We start from the raw sequence: 21,866 nt of genomic DNA, 5'->3' as shown, positions 1-21,866 counted from the left end.
TGACTTGTGGGTGGGCCGACTGCTTCCCTGGGGGAGACAAGTAATGCTCATGAGTCACACCACCCGAAATACAAGCAAAGCTGCCTCCATCGCCTTTAGCTGCAGCCCAGATTGACAAGTTTGTTTGAAATCGCCATCCACGGGGTATATTTATAATCGCACCTTTAAGAAAAATCTTTTTGCAGGCCTCCCCTCCCCCCACAGCCAACCGCTCAGCTGGCGGGGCTTCTGCGAGCAAAGATACCTCACGGTGGGGGTGGGGGGTGCCGGCGGCGGGGGCGGGGAGCACCACCTGCCGCACCGAGGAGTCAGTCTGTGGGCTTGGTGGCCCCGGGCTGGGCGACGAAAAGGAGCGGCCACCGGCGCACGTGCCACGAGCGGTGGCCGCCCGTTCACCCCCGATCTCCCAGCTATGGAATTTCATTTATTAAATGTCGAGGCGGCCACTGGCAGCTCCATCGCTTGGCTGTCTTTGTTTCTCCGCTGTGTGGGCGCGTCTCGAGCACGTGGCAGCTGGAGCGCGCAAACCGGAGGAAAAGCGACCTTGGTTTGGTATAGGGCCGCCTGGCAAAGAGGCCAGGCTGCTAAGGGCCTAAGTTCCCCAGTCCAGGCTGAGCTACTCCTCTCCCAGAGCCCCAACACTTTCCAGGGGGAAGGATGATTCTCCCTGCTGCCTCCTCCCGCCCGCCAGCTCCACCTCCCGGCCGGCCCGGGGACTACCTGGGAGTGGCCCAGGCAAAGAGCCACACTCTCCAAACTTTATTCCGGAAGCCCCCAGCCCCGCCGCTGCGGAGCTTCTGGGCCTGGGTCTGGGGATAAAAGAGCTGCAGGATTTCCCTTTGGAGACGTCGCCACCTCAGGAAGCAGGACAGTAAAAGAGAAATCTCAGACAAGGTTCTACAATTTAATGAGGAAATGTACAGGCATTCTCCCGGCCACTCGTAGCCGTCCCTCCCCCTTCTAGCCCCCTCCCCAACTCCGGCTGCAGCCACAAGACTCTGCTGACCCCTCGTGGTAGAAGTGGGCAGCGGTCCCGGGTTGCCGGAGGCGCCAGCTGGCTCCTCCCCGGCTGGAGAAAGGGGCGAGGCAGTCCACTCCTCCCTTATCCTTTCCCGCCTGGGCCTGGCACCGCAGGGTGTGGAGGAGGAAGGAGAGAAGACCACACAAAGAAACCTGAGAGAGGCGCAGAGAGTTTGCAAGCTTTTGCTAGCACCTCCCACGCAAACACTTCTTGGATTGTTCTAAGTAGGGCTGGTACGGAATCCTTAATTCCTGTCCTGTTCTAAGGTGGACGAGAAGGCACTGTGCCCGGTCCCGCCACCTGTCTCAGTCAGCCCGCTTGCGGGCGGGGTGCGCCATTTCCCAGGGCAGTTACTATCCTTAGTTCACCCTAGTAGGTAGTGTTTAGAGTCTCATTTAGAGGTGAGTGGTCTGCGAAAGCAGAAAATTTAAGCAGTTTGTTTACGGTCAGGTGGTTAGTAAGGAGGAATTCGAACTCTGCTGTAAGATCCCAGTCCCTCCTCCCTCGGGCCTCCAGGGACTGGGCCACGCCTCTTGGTCTTTCCAGCCCTTGGAATAGGCAGCCTCAGAGGTCAATTACACTTTTATCACGGCATCGGCTGGGCCCCTTCTGGAAGGACCTCTCTGCCTCGGGGTTATGCGGAAGAAGCCAGTCTCTTGGAATCGATCACTTTCTCTCCTGAGGGGACCACACTGAGTAGGTGGGAAGCTGCCACCTGCTGCTTTCTCTGCCCAGTCCCACTCTGGTCCTTGCAGAGGACAGCAAATGGGGGGAGAGGACTGCCCTTCCAGCCTTAACGGTCATTCCCTTTCGAATGTCAAGTGTGGAAGATGTAAAGTGATTTTCTAAGAGGGCAGGGACGACTCCTACATAATATCTCAAGTGCCAGATTCCTGGTTGCTCCAAAGACCTTTGGTACTAATGTCCCGCACCTTTCTCAGGATTCCCCCCATCAGTAACTCCTTGGACTCTGGATTCCTCCTCCTGTTCCACTGGGAACCCAATTCAATCCTGAAGGCCACACCTTCCCGCGCTCTCTAAGCCTTGAGCAAGGCCTGCAGCCCCTTCCCTGCCTAGCAAAAGGCAAAGCGCCCGTGGGTGGGGGTGCGTCCCGGCCTACCGGCGTCAGGACATTGTCTCAGTTCCCGCTGGGCCTGACTTCTTCCCCACCCGCTCACAGGACCAGGGGCGACAGTGCCGAACCCTCTCCGGCCACCCGCCACCCGCAGTTCTACAAGGCGGACTACATGCCCCATGATGCCACGGGGCCGAGCTACAGCAAGCTCTGCCCCGGCACCCGGGTCCCCCCTCCTCTCTCCCCCCGCATCCCCGCATCTCTCGCCGACCGCTCGGGCTGAGGGCCGGGCAATGCAGCTGCGGGGAGCCGGGGGCGGCGGGCGCGCGTCCCTGCGGCGGCGTCCCCGGGGTTCGCGCCCCGTGCGCCCCCGCGCCCGCTGCGGGCGCCTGCTCCCTTTGCCGAGCCGCGTCTTTGTGTGCGGGGGTGTGGGAGGTGAGGCGCGAGTCCGCGCCGCGCCGCCGAGCGCCCGCTCCCTCTCCGGGCGGGTGGGGGCCTCTCCGCGCCGCCCGCCACCGCCTCGCGAGGACGCCCGCGGCCCGCGCCGCCCGCACAGCGCCGGGCGCGCCGCCCCCGCCCGCCGGCGCCGCTCGCACATGCCCGAGCCGCAGCCCGGCGAGCAGGCAGCGCCGGCCCCCCGCCCCGCGGCCCCGGGCCCCGGCTCCGGCGCCGTCCCCCCTCCCCGGCCGGGCGCCGCGGCCCTGGCATGAGGAGCGGGCGATGATCCCGGCCAACGCCTCCGCCAGGAAGGGGCCCGAGGGCAAGTACCCGCTGCACTACCTCGTGTGGCACAACCGCCACCGCGAGCTGGAGAAGGAGGTCCGCGCCGGCCAGGTACGAGCGCCGTCGGGGCGCCGCGGGGACCCCCCACGGCCGGGCACGCCCGCCGGGTGTGGGGAGGGGGCGCGGCGCGGGCTGTCCCGCCTACCCTGCGAGTTTGCAGCGCTTCTTTGTTCGTGGCCGCGGCTTTTGTGCTTGTTGACCGGGAGTGGGTGATGGGAGCGGTCTCCACCCGCTCGCCTCCGGCTCGGACGGACGACCCGCACGTGCTCCGGGACCCTCTCAGGCTGGGGTCGGGGACGCCGTGCCCCTCCTCAGCCGAAGCGGAGGGCTGCGGGGAGGGGCTGCCGGCTCCGGTCTGCGCTCCATGTGGTGCCAGAGTCCGCCTAGCAGCCAAGCGGTGACACCTCCCGCGTGAGTGTGCGGGGGTGGGCAAGGCCTGCGTCGGGCGGGGGTCACAGGTCAAGGAGCAGAGAATAGGCTATGACATTCCCGGGCATCCCAGCCCCACCCAGTGCCCTCTACCCTCATGGGTGAGCGCTACATCTGTTTGCTCGGATTGGCCAGAGCCCCTGGATCCCTCAGACCCCGGCGGCGGCTCTGCAATGGGGAGTGGAGAAAGAGAGACCACCCGCCACCACCTTCTAGAGGGAAGCCCTGAAGGGCCTTGTCCAGGTGCTGAAAGGAGCTCTCCTGCCCTCTGGTGCTGGGGCCTGGCTTCCAGGCGCCGAGTAAGCTAGGGACCAATGGGCACAGGAAGGATTTGAGGTTCTGCACACAGACCGGGCTCCTTGGCCCCTGCCAGTCAGTGAGAACGGGTCAGCCACCTTCGGCTGGGCGGTGGCCTCCCAGAGGACGGGGTCTTCTGGTCATTCCTCAGGACCAAGACAGGCACAATTCACAGGTAGTTCCCAACTCTGCCTTTGGTTCCCCAGGCCACATATGGGCGTTTGGGGTGTGGGCAACTCAACCGCCAGGGTGGGAGAGTCGGAGCCAGAGCTGAGCCCAGCCTGCCCTGGTTTGTCTCAGGTTGCAGGCCGGCAGACTTGGCCCAGATCTCAGACTCTGGGGGCATGGGAGTGGTTCAGTTCAGGAGTTGTCCCCTTGGGGAACATGCCTTTTGAGGGCCACTTCCTGAGTCACAGGAAGTTCAGTTGGAAGAGCTGTCTGCTTCCCAAAGGACAAGTGAGGTGGAGAGCAAGGTGAGGGTCAGAGAGTGTGTCTGAAGTCCACCCCTGAGCCCTCAGAGCAGCAAAGCCTCCACCTCCGCAGAGCAGTCCTAGAAAAGGTTGGGGTGACCTAAGGCTCCATGCCTGGTTGGGGTGTCTACTTTGCATTCTACCTCTGCTTAAACAAGGGCACTCCAAGTTGCTCCTCAGACCATGCCTCTGTTTATCTATCATAAAGGAAGTGGTTTGCCACGATAGAGCCCTGACGAAGGAAGCGAGGACTGAGTGGCAGGTCCTGGGGGACGAAGACAAACCAGGCACATCGCCTGCTCTCAAGGAGACCTGGTTCTGGCGGTTTGAGCGTGAACAGGGAAATACAGTACGAGGTGCTGGGTGCTAGGACACTCCAGTCTCCTCTTTCCTGTTTTCTTCCCCCTGAGGGCAAAAGAAGACAGGCTTCTGACACAGGTTCCAGCTGGAATGATTTAAATCTGATCCCAGAGGAACTTCTTGATGGGGTGATTGATGATTGGTCCAAGGATTGTTGGGCCAAAGGCAAGTGGCTGAATCTTCAGAAGGTTTCAGTCCCGCTCCCTCGTCTGAGGGGTGGCGGGTTCTTTTCTTGCTGAGACTGGAGAGAGGCGAAATGCCCTAGAAGAAAAGACTCACCTAGGCCTCTCTGACTGCCAGTACTCAAGTCAGCCATCTTGCTGGAGTGAAAGTGGGGTGGGGATCCCGGGAACCCGCTGCCTGTGGGGGTGCTTTGGGGCTGCTGAGTGGGTTCCTCTTTCTCCTCCAAATGCCACAGAAACTAGGCACCAGATTCAGCCCTATCTTTACCCTCTCTGGGGGGGGGGGGAGACAGGAATATAGGGCACTGGTTGAAGTTAACCCTTGTTCAGCCACAGAGGAGTCAGGGCAGTTCTCTCCCTTGTTCCGGGGGTGCCAAGAAGGGGAATGCCGGTCAGTCCTGGTGAGAGAGGCTCCTGGATGTGTCTCTGCTCTAGGACTGACCCAGAGTGACCCTTGCTTCCAGAAAGTGCACTATTCAGTCCTCAGGGTATGGGAGGCCCCCAGGGAGACCCCAAGGGGCCCCACCCAGCCCTTTCCTGCCAGGGATGGACCTGGGGGCAGCCACCTAACATCATAATGAAAGCCTGTAGACCCTAGGCATCCCAGCTAGGTCCCCGTAGCCCCCACTATCCCAGAACACATTCCGGCTTTCCTCAAGAACACAGCAGCTGGGTTTCCCTGGTCTTCACTTGGCATAGCTGCCTCTTCTGTGCTCCAAGAAAGCCCCACAGAGGCCCTCCCAGGGACAGGCTTGGCATCGCTGGCAGGCTGGGGGGGGTGGCACGGCATGCTTCAGAGCAGGTTCAGTGGCTTTGCTGTCTGTCCCCCAACCCCACAGCTCTTCTTTGAGCCTGGAAGCAGGGAGTGGTGGGGAGGTGGGAGGTGCTCATCAGGGGTTTTGGTGGAGGCAAGGGTCCATGGCCACCCCCAGCCGGAATCCAGCAGGGTGATGGTTGCTGTGTGTCCTGCTTCCCGTCATACGCACGCCTGTACAGGTTGCAAGGGGGCAGAGGGCTGTAGGCCCGTTTCCCCTTGGCTGACGAGGCCCTGAGGTTGGCTCAGCCGGCTGTGTTCTTGAGTCATAAGTCCCTGGTGTTCCCCGGCAGGTGGGAGGTGGAGGTTAGGCTGCAAAGCTCCCAGTGGGCGGGCCAAGGGGAGCAGGGTTCCTCTCCTGGCAACAGGCACTCTGGAGGGGGCCAGACTGTGTTCCCAAGGAAACATTTTCTTTCCTCCTGGGGCTGGCTCCATCATGGTCTTCCCCCCGAACCCCCCTCCCTGATCTCCTCAGTTCATCCTCCTGACCTAGAGGCCGGCGAGATGGATTGTGGGGGCCCTAATGCTCGGACAGAGGCTACACCACCCGAGGTACCTGGTGTGTCCAGAGCACCTGTGACTCCCTCTCCCTCTAAAGTAGGCAGTCCCTCAGCTCACGAGTAGAAAAGCTCAAGAGGGGGAACCACAAAGCCCAGAGAGCCAGCATCAACATGTCCAGGAAGCAGGGGAGGGGCGGTGTGAGAGGAGAGTCCGCGGTGCCCCCCCTCGGCCACCCAGCTCAGCTCAAGGAAGCATCCCACTTCCCTGACCCTTCCCACCTACCTGGTGGGAAGGCTGGGAAGCAGTGACCACCCCAGCCTCTGGTGGTCCTCCTTGGGGCTTGGGGAGGCCGAGGAGCAGGGGAAGGAGACCAAGGCTGAGCATGCAGAAGGCTCTGTGCTCAGGGCCCCTTCACCTTTTCTTCCAGCAGTGCGTCCTTGTCAGAGTCCATCCAACCAAAGGCTTCCACTAATGTGGAACAAATTTGAAAAATACCCTGCTAGCAGCCCGTGGGCTCAGGGGTTATGCACTGGGCAAGTCTGCTGGTCCCAGACTGTGTAGGATGCATCAGTAGACACCTGCAGGTCTGGAGGGCAGCGAGTACGCAGGTGCTGGTACCCCTCGGCCAGTACAGGGACCCTGAGCGTTGAGGCAAAAGGAGTAGGGCTGGCTCTTCCTAGGACACCTCTTCATGTGTGTGCGTGTCTAGGTGGGGGCCTGAGTGGAAGCAGGGCATCCCTCTGCCCAGGGAGCCCCAGCTCCTAAGCTCAGGAGAACCCCCCGCCCCTGCTTTTGTCCAGTGGAGACTGGCTGGGGTGCAGTGTTTCCTTCTCGCAGGGGGGAGGGCGGGTGTTGGGTTTCCTGGGAACTCTCTTCCTTCCAGCAATGAAATAGCTGCAGGCCTTTGCTGGGGAAAGTAATGAATTCTCCCACCTGGGCCTCGGCAAGGTGTCACTTCCACTGTAGGCCCTGCTGGGGGCAGGGTGGGAGAGCTTCTTGGTGCGGGGGTCGGCTAGGTGGATGCGGGGCCCACACCAGCCCTGGCAAACAGCAGGGCCTTGGGGACCCTGGGCTGAGCCCCTGAGGAATGGAAGGAGAGAAGGGCAAGCCCGGCCCAGCTAGCACTACCAGCCTCTCTCAGGGCCTCAAGGTGAGGCACCTGAGCAGGGAGGGTGGCAGGCAGCATCTGGGACTCTGGGGCTGGGCGGGGTGTCCTGCACGCTCCCTGGGGCCTTGTTAGCAGCAGCCGGGCAGCGGCGTCTGGGGCAGGGCTAGTGGGACTCCGAGATGGCTCGGCTGCAGCCTCATGGGAGGACTCCTCCTGACTTCCCCAGCTTGGGAGCTGTGGCTCCTCACTCCCACGCCAGGACTCAGGGCCCACCTAGGTTGGACGCCCAGGGCCTCAGCCCATCCCATAATAGGGAAAGAGTAAATAGTGCTCTCCCTCCTGTGTGGGGAGCTGGTGTAGAGGAGAATGGGGGGGTGAGTAGCACCTCGATCTCTAAGCCAGAGCTCACGGGGCCATGCGGGCCAGGCACACTACCTTTTTTCCCCCCTCTGAGGTTCCTAATATATTTAAAAATGAAGAAATGAGGCCGCCTGGCTGGCTCCGTGAATAGAGCTTGTGACTCTTCATCTTAGGGTCATGAGTTCAAGCCCACAGTGGGTGTGGAGCCTCCTTACAAAATTAAACAATGAAGAAATGCCAGCACAGGGTTATGAAAATTATACAAATTACTTAAATTATTTAAAATATTTTGTTTTTGACAATGGAGTTCATTCTCATGTTTTAAAACATATTTAGCTGTTATTAGAGGCTTGTCAGGAAAAAGCGGTAGTCCTCACTCCAGCCCTCCCCACCTTTCTCATTCCCTGGAGGCGACCGACGTCTTCGGACTCGAGACTGTTCTTTTATTTACCTCTGTAATTATAAACAATATACGTCTATGACTATTTATTTGTCAGTTCTACATGTTACTACTTTCCCCTCCCCAGGCCTCTTAAATATAGTCATTTATGCATTTGTCGAACAAATACCTATGAGGTACGAGTTACATGGCAGGCACTATCTAGGGCCTGGGGATGTGGCACTGAACAAAACACAAGGGACCCTCCCTCCATGGGGCTTACAGTCTAGGTGAGGGAGACAATGAAAAAATGAACAAGCAATCTAATGTGGGAAGAGGACTAAAGCGGGATTAGTGGTGACAGAGAGATACACGGCAAGTGTCATTTAAGACGGGTTGTAAGGGCAGACCTTCGGAGGAGGTGACATTTGAGCAACCACCTGAATGGAGTGAGAGAGAGAGCGCTGTAGTCACCTAGGGTATCGACAGAGTGGAGTTCAGAGGAGAGATGGGAGAGCATAGGAGTTCAAAGACTTCAAGGCTGTTGGCTGTTGGATTGCATTCCAAACAAGATGGGACACCTTGGGAAGGTTTTGAGCTAAAGGGTGTCGGCGACAATGGGTCGTGTGGAGAACAGACCTAAGAAGCCAAGAGAGGAGTGAAGAGACCAGTGAGGAGGCCACCAGGTGAGAGAGAGGGTGGCCGTCACCAGGATGATAGCCTCAAGGCGATGAAAACTGAGAAGAGGTCGATCTGTTTTGAAGGTAGAGCCCATGAGATCAGGTCTATGCTGATGGATTAAATACAGAAAGTATTTAAAGGAAGTATTTAAAAGGAAGAGAGAAAGACAGTTACAAAAGTTTTGTTTGGGGTCCCTGGGTGGCTTAGTGGGTTAAAGCCTCTGCCTTCGGCTCAGGTCATGATCTCAGGGTCCTGGGATCGAGCCCCGCATCGGGCTCTCTGCTCAGCAGGGAGCCTGCTTCCTCCTCTCTCTCTGCCTGCTTCTCTGCCTACTTGTGATCTCTGTCAAATAAATAAAATAAAATCTTTTAAAAAAAAGAATTATTAAAAAAAAGTTTTGTTTGTTTTTACCAAAAAAAGGGGTGAACGGAGGTAATATTTCCTATGAGGGGAGAACTGGGGCAGGTGCAGCTGTCCAGGAATGGCTGGAGTGAAGGTGAAGGAAAGAGGAGAAGTCGCAGGAAGTCGGGATGTCCCATTTTGTTTCATGAATTCAGTTATCTTTTCGGATATTTCTGAGGATGTCAATTACTCTTTTCCCTCCAGAAACTTTTCTCCTGTTTCCTGCATTGACAGTGTTTCCTCTGGGTTTTTAGCATCTATTTGCACGTTTTTGGTATCTTTCATGTTGGTGGCTTTCCTCAAATGTCCAGTCACCTTTGGCTGTTGGGGCCTATTTAAGAATGGGGGAGTGGAGGGTCGCCTGGGTGGCAGAGCATCTGACCTGGTTTCAACTCAGGTCACAATCTCAGGGTTGTGAGATTGAGCCCCATGTCTGACTCCACGCTCAGTGCGGAATCTGCTTGGGATTCTCTGCCCTTCTCCCTCTGCCCCTCCTACTTACACATTCTCTCTCAAATAAATAAATCTAAAAAAAAAAAAAAAAAAAAAAGAATGGTGATGTGGAGCTTATTGATGCATGGGTGGTACTACTATGTAACGACTGGCTGACAAGCTGGCCTGCTTATTGTAGGATCCCCAGATGTTGTACCAGAGGTCTTTGGTGCTTGTAGTGTCTCCAAAGAAGAATTCTCCAATCTCCTGCTAGGCGTGTCATCGGCAGTGGTGTGGAGGCAGGAAAGGGACTGGGCTTTCACCATTCTCTACTTTTTAGCCCCATGACCTCATCTTCAGGCCAGTGTCCCCAAATCCAGTGCATCTCAGGCTCTGTTTCTATGGAGAATGAATTCCCAGCATACTGTGGAACGGAAGGGGGCTGTCTCCCAGCTTTATAAGATTGGGGAGAGGGCCAGGGCTTCTGAATTTTAACCAGCTCCCCTGTATTAACTCTGGGCCTTACTCATAATCTGCCACCCTCACTGCTTGCATGTTCTGGACATTTTAAGGGTGATCTGGCCCGACACTCACTGGGGTTCCCCTATGTGAATGCTTGGCTTCTAGGACCCTCTGCTCCCCTAAGTCACTTGCAAAACCCCAGCCACTTTCCACATTAAGATGTGTTAACATTGCTCGTCTGCTAATATGTCTTCTCTTTACTTTTGTGGGTTTTAAATATTTTATTGACATTCTTATACCTACTCACAAATTTTACTTTTGGGGCACTCTTCATTCCTTTGTACAGATCTAAGTTTCCATCTGTTAACATTTTCCTTCCACTTGAATTACTTCCTTTAACATTTTTAGCATGTCTTCTGGTGATAAATTCTCTTAGCTTTTTCTGTTTGTCCACAAAAATCTTCATTTCCCTTTTATTTTTCAAGGATATTTTTCCACAGGATAAAGAATTCTAAGTCAACGTTTTTCCCCCCAACACTTTAAACATTTCTTCCTGTTGTTTTTTTAGCTTGCATGGTTTCCCTTGAGAAGTATTCTGTATTTCCTGTGTTCTTCATAGTGTGTCTCATTTCTCAAAAGGATTTTAAGATTTTCTTTTTAACTACTAGTTTACAGCACTTGATTATGACAGGCCTTGGTGTAGTCTTCTGGGTGTTTGCTTTGCCTGGAATTCATTGAGTTTTCTTGGTTCTGTGCGTTTATCATTGTGTTAGTTTGTGCAAAAAATTACCACAGACTAGGTGGGTTAAAACAACAAAATCTTATTTTCTCATTGTTTTGGAGGGTGGAAGTCCAAATTCAAGGAGTCAGGAGGGCCCTACTCCTTCCAAAGGCTCCAGGGGAGAACCCTACCTCGCCTCTTTCAGCTTCCAGTGTCTCAAAGCATTTCCAGGCTTGTGGCTACGTATTTCATTCTGTGACTCCTCTCTACATGGAACTTCTCCCTTCGTGGATCTCCCCAAAGACATCTCTTTGGATATAAGACCCACCTGGATAGTCCAGGCTAATCTCCTCTTGAGATCCTTAACTTAATTTCAAATCAAAGACCCATGTTCCAGGGTGCCTGGTTGGCTCAGTTGGCTAAACGCCGGCTCTTGGTTTCTGCTCAGGTCATGATCTCAGGGTTGTGAGACTGAGCCCTGCGTCAGGCTTCACACTCGGTGCAAAGTCTGCTTGTCCCTCTCCCTCTGCCTGTCCACTCTACCCCTCATTTACATGCATGTGCACACTCTCTCTCAAATAAATAAAATCTTGGGGTGCCTGGGTGGTTCAGTCCTTAACTGGCTGCCTTCAGCTCAGGTCATGATCACAGGGTTCTGGGATCAAGCCCTCTCTGGGGCTCCTTGCCCGGCGGGAAGCCTGCTTCTCCCTCTCCCACTCCCTCTGCTTGTGTTCCCTCTCTCACTGTCTCTCTGTCAAATAAGTAAATAAAATATTAAATAAATAAATAAAATCTTTTAAAAACCCCAAAACACCCATGTTCCAAAGAAGGTCACAATCATAGGTTTTTGGGGTTAGGGTACAAACAAATATTTTGGGGGGGACACCACCATTCAACCCCCTACAGTAATTAAAAAAAAATTAGAGGGGTGCCTGGATGGCTCAGCGGGTTAAAGTCTCTGCCTTCAGCTCAGGTCATGGTCCGTCCTGGGACTGAACCCCACAATAGGCTCTCTGCTCAGCAGGGAGCCTGCTTCCCCCACTCCCGCCTGCATCTCTGCCTACTTGTGATCTCTGTCAAATAAATAAATTAAATCTTTTTTTTAAAATGGGAAAAATGTTTAATGTTATCTCTTTAAATTTCAATTTCTCTTTAAATTTATCTCTTTAAATATAAATTTAAATTCTTTAAAGATTTTATTTATTTATTTATTCAAGAGACAGCACGAGCAAGGGAGAGAGAGAGAGACCGTGAGAATGAGCTGGGGAAGGGGTGCCTGGGTGGCTCAGTGGGTTAAAGCCTCTGCCTTCGGCTCAGGTCATGGTCTCAGGGTCCTGGGATCAAGCCCCACATCGGCCTCTCTGCTCAGCGGGGAGCCTGCTTCCTCCTCTCTCCCTGCCTGCCTCTCTGACTACTTGTAATCTCTATCAAATAAATAAACAAAATCTTTAAAAAAAAAGGGGGGGGAACCTGGGTGGCTAAGTGGTGACATTAGCCTTCAGCTCGGGTTGTGGTCCCAGGGTCCTGGGATCGAGCCCCACATCGGGCTCTCTCCCTGCTCGGGGGGGAGTACGCTTTCCTTCCTCTTTCTCTGCCTGCCTCTCTGCCTACTTGTGATCTCTGTCAAATAAATAAATAAAGTCTTTAAAAAAAAAAAAAGAATGAGCTGGGAGAGGGGCAGAGGGAGAAGCAGACTCCCTGCTGAGGGGAGAACCTGATGTGGGAGAACCTCAGTCCCAGGACCCTGGGATTGTGACCCGAGCTGAAGGCAGAAGCTTAACGACTGAGCCACCCAGGTGCCCCTAAATTTAAATTTTAAAGAGATAATGTTATCTATTTAAATTTCCTATTTCTCCTACTTCCTAATCCTATCCTTTTGGGACTCCAATTACACATATGTTAGAATGCCTTATAGTGTCTCACAGATTGTTGAGGCTCTTTGAATGTTCTTCAGTGCTTTTTGCCTCCTCCGTGCTCTATTTCTGTTCTGTGTGCTGTAGTTCTGTTGTTATATCTTCAAGGTCACTGACTTTTTTCTATTCTGTAGTGTCTAATCTATTGTTAGTTCCATACAATGAATTTCTCATTTCAGATATTATACTAATCTCTAATTCTTTCCCCATGAACATTGTGTTCATGTGTTTCTGTAAACTCACAAGCACATTGAGTCATTCATCATCTTTATCATTTTTTAAAAGATTTTATTTATTTATTTGATAGAGAGAGATCATAAGTAGGCAGAGATGCAGGCAGAGGGAGAGGGGATGCAAGCTCCTTGCTGAGCAGAGAGCCCGATGCAGGGCTCAATCCCAGGACCCCAAGACCATGACCTGAGCCGAAGGCAGAGGCTTAACCCATTGAGCCACCCAGGTGCCCCTATCTTTTTTTTTTATTTTTAAGATTTATTTATTTGAGAGAATGAGAGTGTATCTGTGGGTGGGAGGGACAGGAGAGGGAGAGAGAGTCTCAAGCAGACTCCATGCGGAGCAGGAAGCCTGACTGGAGTGCGTAATCTCACAAGTCTGAGATCGTGACCTGAGCCAAAACCAAAAGTCCAACACTTAACTGATTGGGCCACCAAGGTGCCCCATTTTTATCATTTCTGAGTATCTCTCAATTATGGGTCATAGTTTCCTACTTCTTTGCACGTAAGGTAATTTTTTCCCTCATAGTTTATAGCTGGGCATTAGATGTTGCAGACGTTGTCATGTTAAGCATGTGGATTTTATTTTCTTCCTTTAAAGAGTGTTGGGCTTTGTTCTGACCAACTAAGCTAGGTTACTTGTACATCAGTTTGATCCTTGTGAGATTACTTTTAATCTTTATTAGATCAGATTTAGATGAGCCTCTTCTCTCAGGATGGTTTAGCCCTCCTACTAAGGCATCCCCATTCTTGGGTCTCTGTGCAAGGCCCTGGGCGAACAGCAAGGACTCTCCACTCTAGCAGGCTGGAGCTTGAATGTCTCCCTGCTCTGACACATGAGAACTGCTCAGAATTTACCACCCTATTGCTCCTTTTCTATCCAGCATTGCTGAGTTTCACTCTCCGCAGGGGAGTTTAGTATTCAGCAAAGACTCAGAGAAGCCCCGTGCAGATTTCTGGAGCTCGTTGTTTGCACAGCTCACTCCTTCCTAGAACTCTGTCCTGCAACTTCTGGCTACCTCAGCCTCTCTGAACCCCTCTCTCTGTCTCCTCAACTCCTCAGCAAGACTACCATGCTCTGCTAGAGATGCCCCTGCCTGAACTGCTATCCAGAATGTTGCTCCAGGTAGAAATCTAAGCCATCATAGGGCCTGCCTTGTTTGTTTCTCTTACTCCAGGGATCACAGTCCTGGACTACTTGGGGCCTACTGTCTGAAAACAATTATTTCATGTATTTTGAAGCAGTAGTTTTCTCTGTTTATGGGAGGATGATTTCAGCTTATCTCATCATGGTTGCAGTAGAAGCCTTTTGACTGGCATTTTAATCAAGTTTGGGGAAGGAGAGAAGGAGTTACATGATGTGGTCAGTTGATTATATTTAGCTAGAGACCTCAGACTTTTGAAAGATATTTAAATACTTATGTTTCACAGACATGTGTTCATCACCCGACAAAAATCTCATACAGTAAATCATGCTATTCACAAAGCAGTAATAGGATTTGTAAAAAAATTAAAAAGTTAATACATAGTGTTCCACAGGCAAAGGCCATGGGTTTGAAGTGGTACCATGAACATACTCTTTCGTTCTTATCGATCTATTACAGCAGCTGTTGAACCTCACTCCATGACACATAAGAGATCTAAATTGATAGCCCACCCTGAAGCTGTGGTCTGGGTCCTGCCTCAAGTGCCCTCCTTGGCCAATGGCCTGTCTAGGCTACCCTTGAACGCAAGGCTTACTCTTCCCAGGCAGCCCACTTCGGAGCCTTGGAAGAGTGAACCCAGTCAGGGGAGCTTGGTGGACGGGAAAGGGGGAAGGTCTTCCCTTTCTTAGAGCTGCTTCCTGCCCCGTCCTGCAGGCCTCTTTTCACCCACCTGATCCCCCGCGCCTTGTGTCTGTCTCTTCCATTGCCTGGTGAGGCGGGCAAGGCTGGGCAGCCGGGTGGCTGGTGCCTGCGTGGAGGTTGCTGGGCTCGGATGGGCTGCCTCCGAAGTGACCAGGGATCCATCTTCGCCTCCTTCTCCAGGTGGACATCGAGCAGCTGGATCCCCGCGGGCGGACCCCCCTGCACCTGGCCACCACACTGGGACACCTCGAGTGTGCCCGTGTGCTGCTCGCACACGGCGCAGATGTGGGCAGGGAGAACCGCAGCGGCTGGACAGGTGGGTGCCCCTGCTCACCCCAGCCCCATGGCCAGGGTCTCCCAGCTTCACGTCCTCCTCCTCAGTGAGCCAAGGCAGGGGCACCCTAGGCAGGATTCTGCCCCATGACGTTGCGTCTTTGTCCCCCAGTGCTTCAGGAGGCTGTGAGCACCCGGGACCTGGAGCTGGTGCAGCTGGTGCTGCGGTACCGGGACTACCAGCGCGTGGTGAAGCGCTTGGCGGGCATCCCTGTGCTCCTGGAGAAGTTGCGCAAGGTGAGGGCCTGCTGCTTGGCCTCCCCGCCATGGCCCTCAAGCCCTGTCTCTGGCACAGGCTGAGGCACTGCCATTCTCATTCTCCAGGCCCAGGACTTCTACGTGGAGATGAAATGGGAGTTCACTAGCTGGGGTAAGGGGGCAGAGGGGGGGCCTCTCCTGCCTGCCTCAGGACTTTTGCACCTGTTGCGGGGAGCTCTCTTGCCATTGCTCTTCCTGGGGCTCCTTCTCATTGCTGAGTTCCCAGCTCAGTGCCACCTCCCTAGGTAGGCCTTCCATGCTGCCTCAGACGCTGTTGGAATTCCATTATTATCACGTCCTTTACTTTGTAATGATTTGCTCATTTGTTTGTTACTTGTCATTCCTTGGTCGAAGGTAAGCTTCCAGAGGGCAGGGGTCCTGTCTTCTTCAATGTTGTACCCTCACTGACGAGAATAGTGCCTGGTACACAGTAGGTGGTTAATAAATATTTGTTGGAGGATGGGATGCAAGATGGAGTGAGTGAATTAGTGAATGGTGGCTCCTAGGGACTTGCTGGTGGCCAGAACTTGCCTGTCTCCGGCTGCAGGTTGCTCACATCAGAGTGACTGGTCTACATTCATGTGGGGGGCGCTGGGGAGTTCTCTTCTCCTTTCCTGGTCACACTGCTGACCCTGACCCCTGTGCCCCGAAATGGCCCAGTTTGGGCAACTGAAGTCACCTCTGACCTTCCCTTCCACCTAGTGCCCTTGGTGTCCAAGATCTGCCCCAGTGACACGTACAAAGTGTGGAAGAGTGGGCAGAACCTACGGGTCGATACCACGCTCTTGGGCTTTGACCACATGACGTGGCAGCGAGGGAACCGCAGCTTCGTCTTCAGGGGCCAAGGTCAGGCAGGCAGGAGGTGTGGCAATGTGGGAAGGCTAGGGACACCCCTCTGCCCCCCTCCAACACCCCGTGCTGTTCTGTGGCTGGCAGACACGAGCGCCGTGGTCATGGAGATTGACCATGACCGCCGGGTGGTGTACACGGAGACCCTGGCCCTGGCCGGGCAGGACCGTGAGCTGCTGCTTGCTGCCGCCCAGCCCACCGAGGAGCAGGTGCTCAGCCGGCTCACGGCCCCCGTCGTCACCACACAGCTTGACACCAAGAACATCTCCTTCGAGAGGTGAGTGGGCACAGCCTTTGGGCCCTTGAGCCAGCCTGCTGGGGGGCCCTCACCTGGATGACTCTGCTTCCCCAGGAACAAGACTGGCATCCTGGGCTGGCGCAGCGAGAAGACAGAGATGGTGAACGGGTATGAAGCCAAGGTGAGGCCGCCGCTCCCTGATCCCAGAGCCCCCCTAACGCTGGCCTACAGCGAACTGGGCGGGTTGTCCTGATTACCCTTTCTCAGCTTTGGAGGTGCAGAGGCAATGCTGTGTGGAGGAAAGGGCACTAGACTAAGAGGCCAGAGTTTACTGAGGACTTACTACATTCACATTCAAGGCACTGTCCCCATGTTTATTTGTATGTATGAATACATGTGCGTGCACATGTGCGAGCATACGCACCCACACATATACGCATACACCCTTGTTTAATCTCAACAGCCCTTTTGGGAAGCTGCTATTATCATTCCTGTTTTACAGATGTTTACTGATCCTTTCCCACAGTGTCCCAGTCCCTCTTGGCCACGACTGTGGAGTAGGGTATTGACCCACTGTCTGACAAGGAAACAGGCTTGGAGTGGTTATAGGACCTATAAAGGGTCGCACAGCTCTATCTGTGGCAGAGCTGAGGTTCAGACCTTGGCTGCCTGACCCCCAAAGCCAGGCCTTTACTCCTGAGGAGACAGTGTTGGTCCCTCTGGGGCCCCTGTCAACCCCGTGGGGTCATGGTTTCCTCCTGGAAGGCTTCCCTGGCTTGCTAGGCTGGGCTAAGGCCTCTGCTTTTGGTTCCCCCAACCCTGTGCTTCCCCCTTGAGAGGGGGTCTCACACTACGTTATAACTGTCCCTTTTCTTGTCTTTTCAACTAGTGTATGAACCCCAAAAGGGTGGGGATTATCTGCAGTCGTGTTCATTCACCACTGTACCCTTGATGCATGTCTCAGAGCCTGGCACATAAAGGCTCCTCACAAAATGTTTGTTGAATGAATAAGAGAATGGATGAACGATTTCATATATTTACTTGTCCAAAGGCTGGGAGATTGGAGCAAACAGCTGGCCCCCAGTGGGCCCTCCCTCCCTTGCAGGAAGTGTTCAGAATGCCCTAGGGGCAGGGGCTAGGGTACCGGAATTGTCTTTGAGCCCTTTCCTCATCTGTCCCTAGGTGTATGGGGCATCCAACGTGGAGCTCATCACCCGGACGCGGACGGAGCATCTTTCAGAACAGCACAAGGGCAAGGTCAAAGGTAATGAAGCAGAGGTGGAGGGGGGAGGTGTGAGAGAGCCATGCCACTCGAGTCCCTCCATCAGTATTCCCTGTGACATCCCAGCCAAGGCGAGGATCGCTTATTCACACAAACATGGTTCAGTTTCAAGTGCCAAGTGCTAATAATTGAGAGTGACTGCCTAGAGTGCAGCTAGAAGATTCTGGGCAGCATCTGAGCTCACTGGGAGGGAACGTGACAACTGGTAACTGCTGTCTCTGCATTGGGTTTGGGGTGGAAGTGTCACGTGTGCTCTTCATGGGCCATCCCCACGTCATAGTACATACCCTAGGCAGTAAGCCTGGGGGCCTGCCACTGCTCCTCTGTGCCTCCTGATACCACACGTGACTCTTGGACATCAGCAAGTCTATCTAGAGTAGAAGGACGGTTCCTACCTCACAGGGGAACTGGATGAGGTCATTAAGACAGAAGTGCCTGAGGGAAAACACACATATCCCAGCATATCCCAGCACTGCTCACCAGAGGCAGGTGTTTCTTGTCCAATGTCACCAACCTGAACCCTTTTGGAAGCTTCTCCTGAGGCCCAGGCCTATTTTTATTCCCGTTGTGCCGTAGTGGTCCTGGTCCCTGTCCCCTGGAGTCCTCAGTCACCTTCAGATGCAGGTGCCAAGTGTCTGGTGTGGCTGAGTAGTCCTCCCCACCCACCAGGAACCAGCCTACTCCCCAGGTCTCAGGGGCTGGCATTGCGGAGGGTCGCAGTGTCCTCTGAGATGCCACATTTCTTGTAGGCTGTAAGACACCTCTGCAGTCCTTCCTGGGAATTGCTGAGCAGCATGGGGGCCCCCAAAATGGGGTGAGTGCATGTCAGGGGTGCCCTTGTGTGGAAGGGTGTGGCTGTGGCTCAGCAGACAGCCTGGGAGGCGTCCTGCCAAGCATGGCCTGTGAGGGTCCACGTTCCACCCTGCCCAGGGTCATGTGAGCTGCATGGTGGGCCGGTTTGGGGGAGGGGTAAGGTTCTGGGGCTCAGGATCCCAAATGTTTGGACTGGCATCAGAGACTGAGAAGGGCTCATGGGTTCCTCCTCATGTGGTACAGACCCTGATCACTCAGACTCTGAGCCAAGCCAACCCCACTGCCATCACTGCAGAAGAGTACTTCAACCCCAACTTTGAGCTTGGCAACCGGGACATGGGCCGCCCCATGGAACTCACCACCAAGACCCAGAAGTGAGGCCCCCTGATGGTGCTGGGGAGGGGTGGGCCGGGCAGGGCTGGGTGGGGTTTCCAGAAGGTACTGGCTTCTACTATGCCCCTCACCCCTTGGGATCTGGGGGGCAGGTTCAAGGCCAAGCTGTGGCTGTGTGAGGAGCATCCCCTGTCCCTGTGTGAGCAGGTGGCCCCCATCATTGACCTCATGGCTGTCAGCAATGCGCTTTTCGCCAAGCTCCGGGATTTCATTACCCTCCGCCTGCCGCCTGGTTTCCCAGTCAAGATTGGTGAGACCCCACCCCCATTTCCTCTAAGCGGCTAGTGTGTGTGTTGGGGGGGGGGATCTGTGTGTGCGGTGGATAGGGCTTAGATAAGATAAAGTTTGGGGGTGCCTAAGGTGTGAGAAGCCAGGTAGTGGCACCCGACTGTTTCTCTATCCTCAGAAATCCCAATCTTCCACATCCTCAACGCTCGCATCACCTTCGGGAACCTCAATGGCTGTGATGAGCCCGTGCCGTCCGTGCGAGGCAGCCCCAGCAGTGAGACCCCTTCCCCAGGCAGCGACTCGTCCAGCGTCAGCAGCTCCAGTTCCACCAGTGAGACCCTCCCCATCTGCGTGTCTGCCCTCACGTGCCTCCCCACCGAGCTCTGGCCGGCTCCCTTTCCAGGCCGTAGGCCAGAGGGGGTGCTCCGGCCGCGCTCTGACCCCCAGCCTGGTGCCCTCAGCCTCGTGCCGTGGCTGCGAGATCTCCCCCGCGTTGTTCGAGGCCCCACGTGGCTACAGTGTGCTGGGCGGCCAGCGGGAGGCGGCCACCCGCGACGACGACGATGACCTGCTGCAGTTCGCCATCCAGCAGAGCCTGCTAGAGGCGGGCAGTGAGTATGACCAGGTGCGTCCCCGCCGCGGCGCGCCCCACCGCGCCGCGCCGCTCCACTAGACCGCGGACCACAGTGCCAACCTAGCCAACGGGTCCCCGTCACTCCCTCCAGGTCACTATCTGGGAGGCGCTAACCAACAGCAAGCCAGGCACTCACCCCATGTCCTACGAGGCTCGCCGACAGGACAGGTCAGTGCCCTCTAGTCCTGACCCAGCATTCCTCCCCCGAAATAACACACGCACGGAGTCCCTCAGGACCCTGTTGCAGTGCGCGAGGACACCAATGACTGGGCAGCCCCTCGAGGCCCTAAGAAACCGTGGTTCCCTCTGTAAGGCCCCTACTGGTTTGCAGAAGGCTTCTACCCCCACCCTTTCCTCACTGTGAGCAGCACTCCCAAAGCGGCCTCAAGGCCCTCAGCCCCCTACCTGGCAGGATGTTCGACCTGGCATTCTAGAAGCTGCCCACATGCGCTGGTCCGCTGTCCACCGGGAGGATGGACTTGGAGGGGATGAGCTCTGTCACAGCCGGGCGGGATCCAGTGAGGTGATGCAGGACTCATCGCCGCCACAGGATGGGGACGTGGCCTCCTCTGTCCTGGGGCCGCCACGCTGTCTCCCGGCCCCGCTTATGGGCAGGTACGCCCCGGGACCCTCGACGTATCTTACCCGCCCCCAGGAGCGCCCCGCCGACGCCGCAGCGCCAGCCCGGGCCCCCCGCCTCGGTGCCCAGCCCCCGGCCCAGCCCGCGCCCAGGCCCGGGCGGCCACGTGTTCCGGAGCTACGACGAGCAGCTGCGGCTGGCCATGGAGTTGTCTGCGCAGGAGCAGGAGGAGCGGCGGCGGCGCGCGCGCCAGGAGGAGGAGGAGCTGGAGCGTATCCTACGGCTCTCGCTGACCGAGCAGTAGCGCCCTCTGCAGGGCCCATCGGCGCTGCCCCGCGTAACCCGCCGCGGAGCCGGACTCGCCTGGGCCTGCGTGCCCGCCCGGCTACGGCCGTAGACTGGAGCCAAGGCCTGCGGTCCGGAGAGGCGCCCCTGGCACAGGACCGGGAGGGCCTCGGCGCGTCCGCGGGATGCCTGTCGCGGCCAGGGCCCGGGAGGCAGCTCGCACGCCCCGGTCCCCCCGCTTTGCTGTATCCTGATGCCCACCACTCTATCTTGGGCTCAGACTTGTCCGAGGGGGCCAGGCCGTCCTGAAGGGGAGCCGGGTCCTCAGAGGAGCAGTGTCCCCCAACCCTCGCTCCTTCTGGCCGGTCCTCCTTTTCTGCTCACAGAACCCACTGTAGGACACTGTCCATGAAGCCTTTGCATCTCCGCTCTTCACCCCAGGGGGGCAGCTGAGCTCCCCACGTGCTGTGTTGCTGCTTTGTCCCAGACACAAAACAGCACGTCAAGGGCCCAGCTCCTCCTTCACCCCGGCATTTCAGCGTCAAGTGCACTTAGCGGGGTGCCCGGCTTCCCCAGCCCCCCCCTTCCTGGGTCTCAGGGTGGTCCCAGTTTCTCCTTGGGTGGCCAGAGGTTGGCGTCCCCATCCCCAAGGCACGCTTTTGTGATCAGGGAGGGTGCCCAAGGTGGGCCCCCGGGCCTGGGCAAGGCCTGGTTCCTTCGTGATGTCTTGGCAAATGGGGGACAATATTTGCGCTGGGGGCAAGCACTAGACCCTGTCCCCTGGCCCTGCTTATGGGCAGGTGCACCCTGAAGCCCTCTCACCGGCTCAGGGCCCTGGCACCACCACCCACCCCTTCCCACCAGCTGCTGCTAGCCCTCTGTGGTCGTGTGTCCCACCCGCCCCCAGCCAGGGGCTGACTCTCAAACCCTTCATCCAATGGTGCTAACCCCCGGCTCTCCCCTGCCCCACCCCACCCACCCAGAGAAGCACAGACCCCGCTAGGGGCAGGGGCCCACTGCACACCCTTGTCCGCCTTCTCTCAGGCTGGCCTTCCTGGCTCAGCCAGTGAGGCTCAGGAGGGACACAAAAGGGATAGAAGAAAAGAACAAAGAGAAACTGTTCCTCTCACCTCCTTCCCTGATGTCAGGGGCACCAGACTGACTCTGAGGCACAAATAAAAGAGGCTTCAAACCCGAGGCTTTTCCTAGCTGGCTTTACTGGGGGAAGAACACCCACCTATGGGTTGGGGGAGGGGTTCCTTCTGAACCTCAGGGTGGAGAGGGCTCTGAGGTAAAAGAATGCCTGGTGGGTCCTGAGCCTTTGTCAGCACCCCCACAAGCCTGGGGATACAGCATTTGCAGAGGCCGTGGGTCTTGGCCCCCTCACCCCCACGCAGGCAGGAGGCACAGACCAAGAACTTAGTAAAATATTTCATTCAGTAAATCTTGTTTTCCTCCTAGAGCCGAGGCATCAGAGGGCTGGGGGCAGTTGTGGGGGGTACAGGA

General features: G+C 55.9%; 1 protein-coding gene across 3 annotated transcripts; it reads left to right on the top strand.

The window, feature by feature from the left end:
- Positions 1–2,778: 2,778 nt before the first annotated feature.
- Positions 2,779–21,557, top strand: ANKRD13B (ankyrin repeat domain 13B). Of its 3 annotated transcripts, none has more exons than XM_044248242.1 (15): positions 2,779–2,930; positions 14,648–14,783; positions 14,913–15,037; positions 15,125–15,170; positions 15,761–15,904; positions 15,995–16,184; positions 16,260–16,326; positions 17,328–17,409; positions 18,177–18,241; positions 18,484–18,614; positions 18,726–18,883; positions 19,040–19,192; positions 19,323–19,486; positions 19,587–19,663; positions 20,151–21,557. In XM_044248242.1, exons 1-15 carry the CDS (start codon positions 2,817–2,819, stop codon positions 20,377–20,379), a joined length of 1,881 nt encoding a protein of 626 aa, XP_044104177.1. In that variant the 5' UTR covers positions 2,779–2,816; the 3' UTR covers positions 20,380–21,557. The 3 variants fall into 3 exon arrangements, with proteins under 3 accessions (XP_044104177.1, XP_044104178.1, XP_044104180.1); XM_044248243.1 differs by lacking the exon at positions 20,151–21,557 and adding an exon at positions 19,864–20,022; XM_044248245.1 differs by lacking the exon at positions 15,761–15,904.
- The last annotated feature ends 309 nt before the right edge of the window (positions 21,558–21,866 follow it).

This window comes from Neovison vison, chromosome 5 (assembly GCF_020171115.1).
Source record: "Neovison vison isolate M4711 chromosome 5, ASM_NN_V1, whole genome shotgun sequence".
NCBI lineage: Eukaryota > Metazoa > Chordata > Mammalia > Carnivora > Mustelidae > Neogale > Neogale vison.
This window is presented reverse-complemented; position numbering and strand designations above follow the sequence as displayed.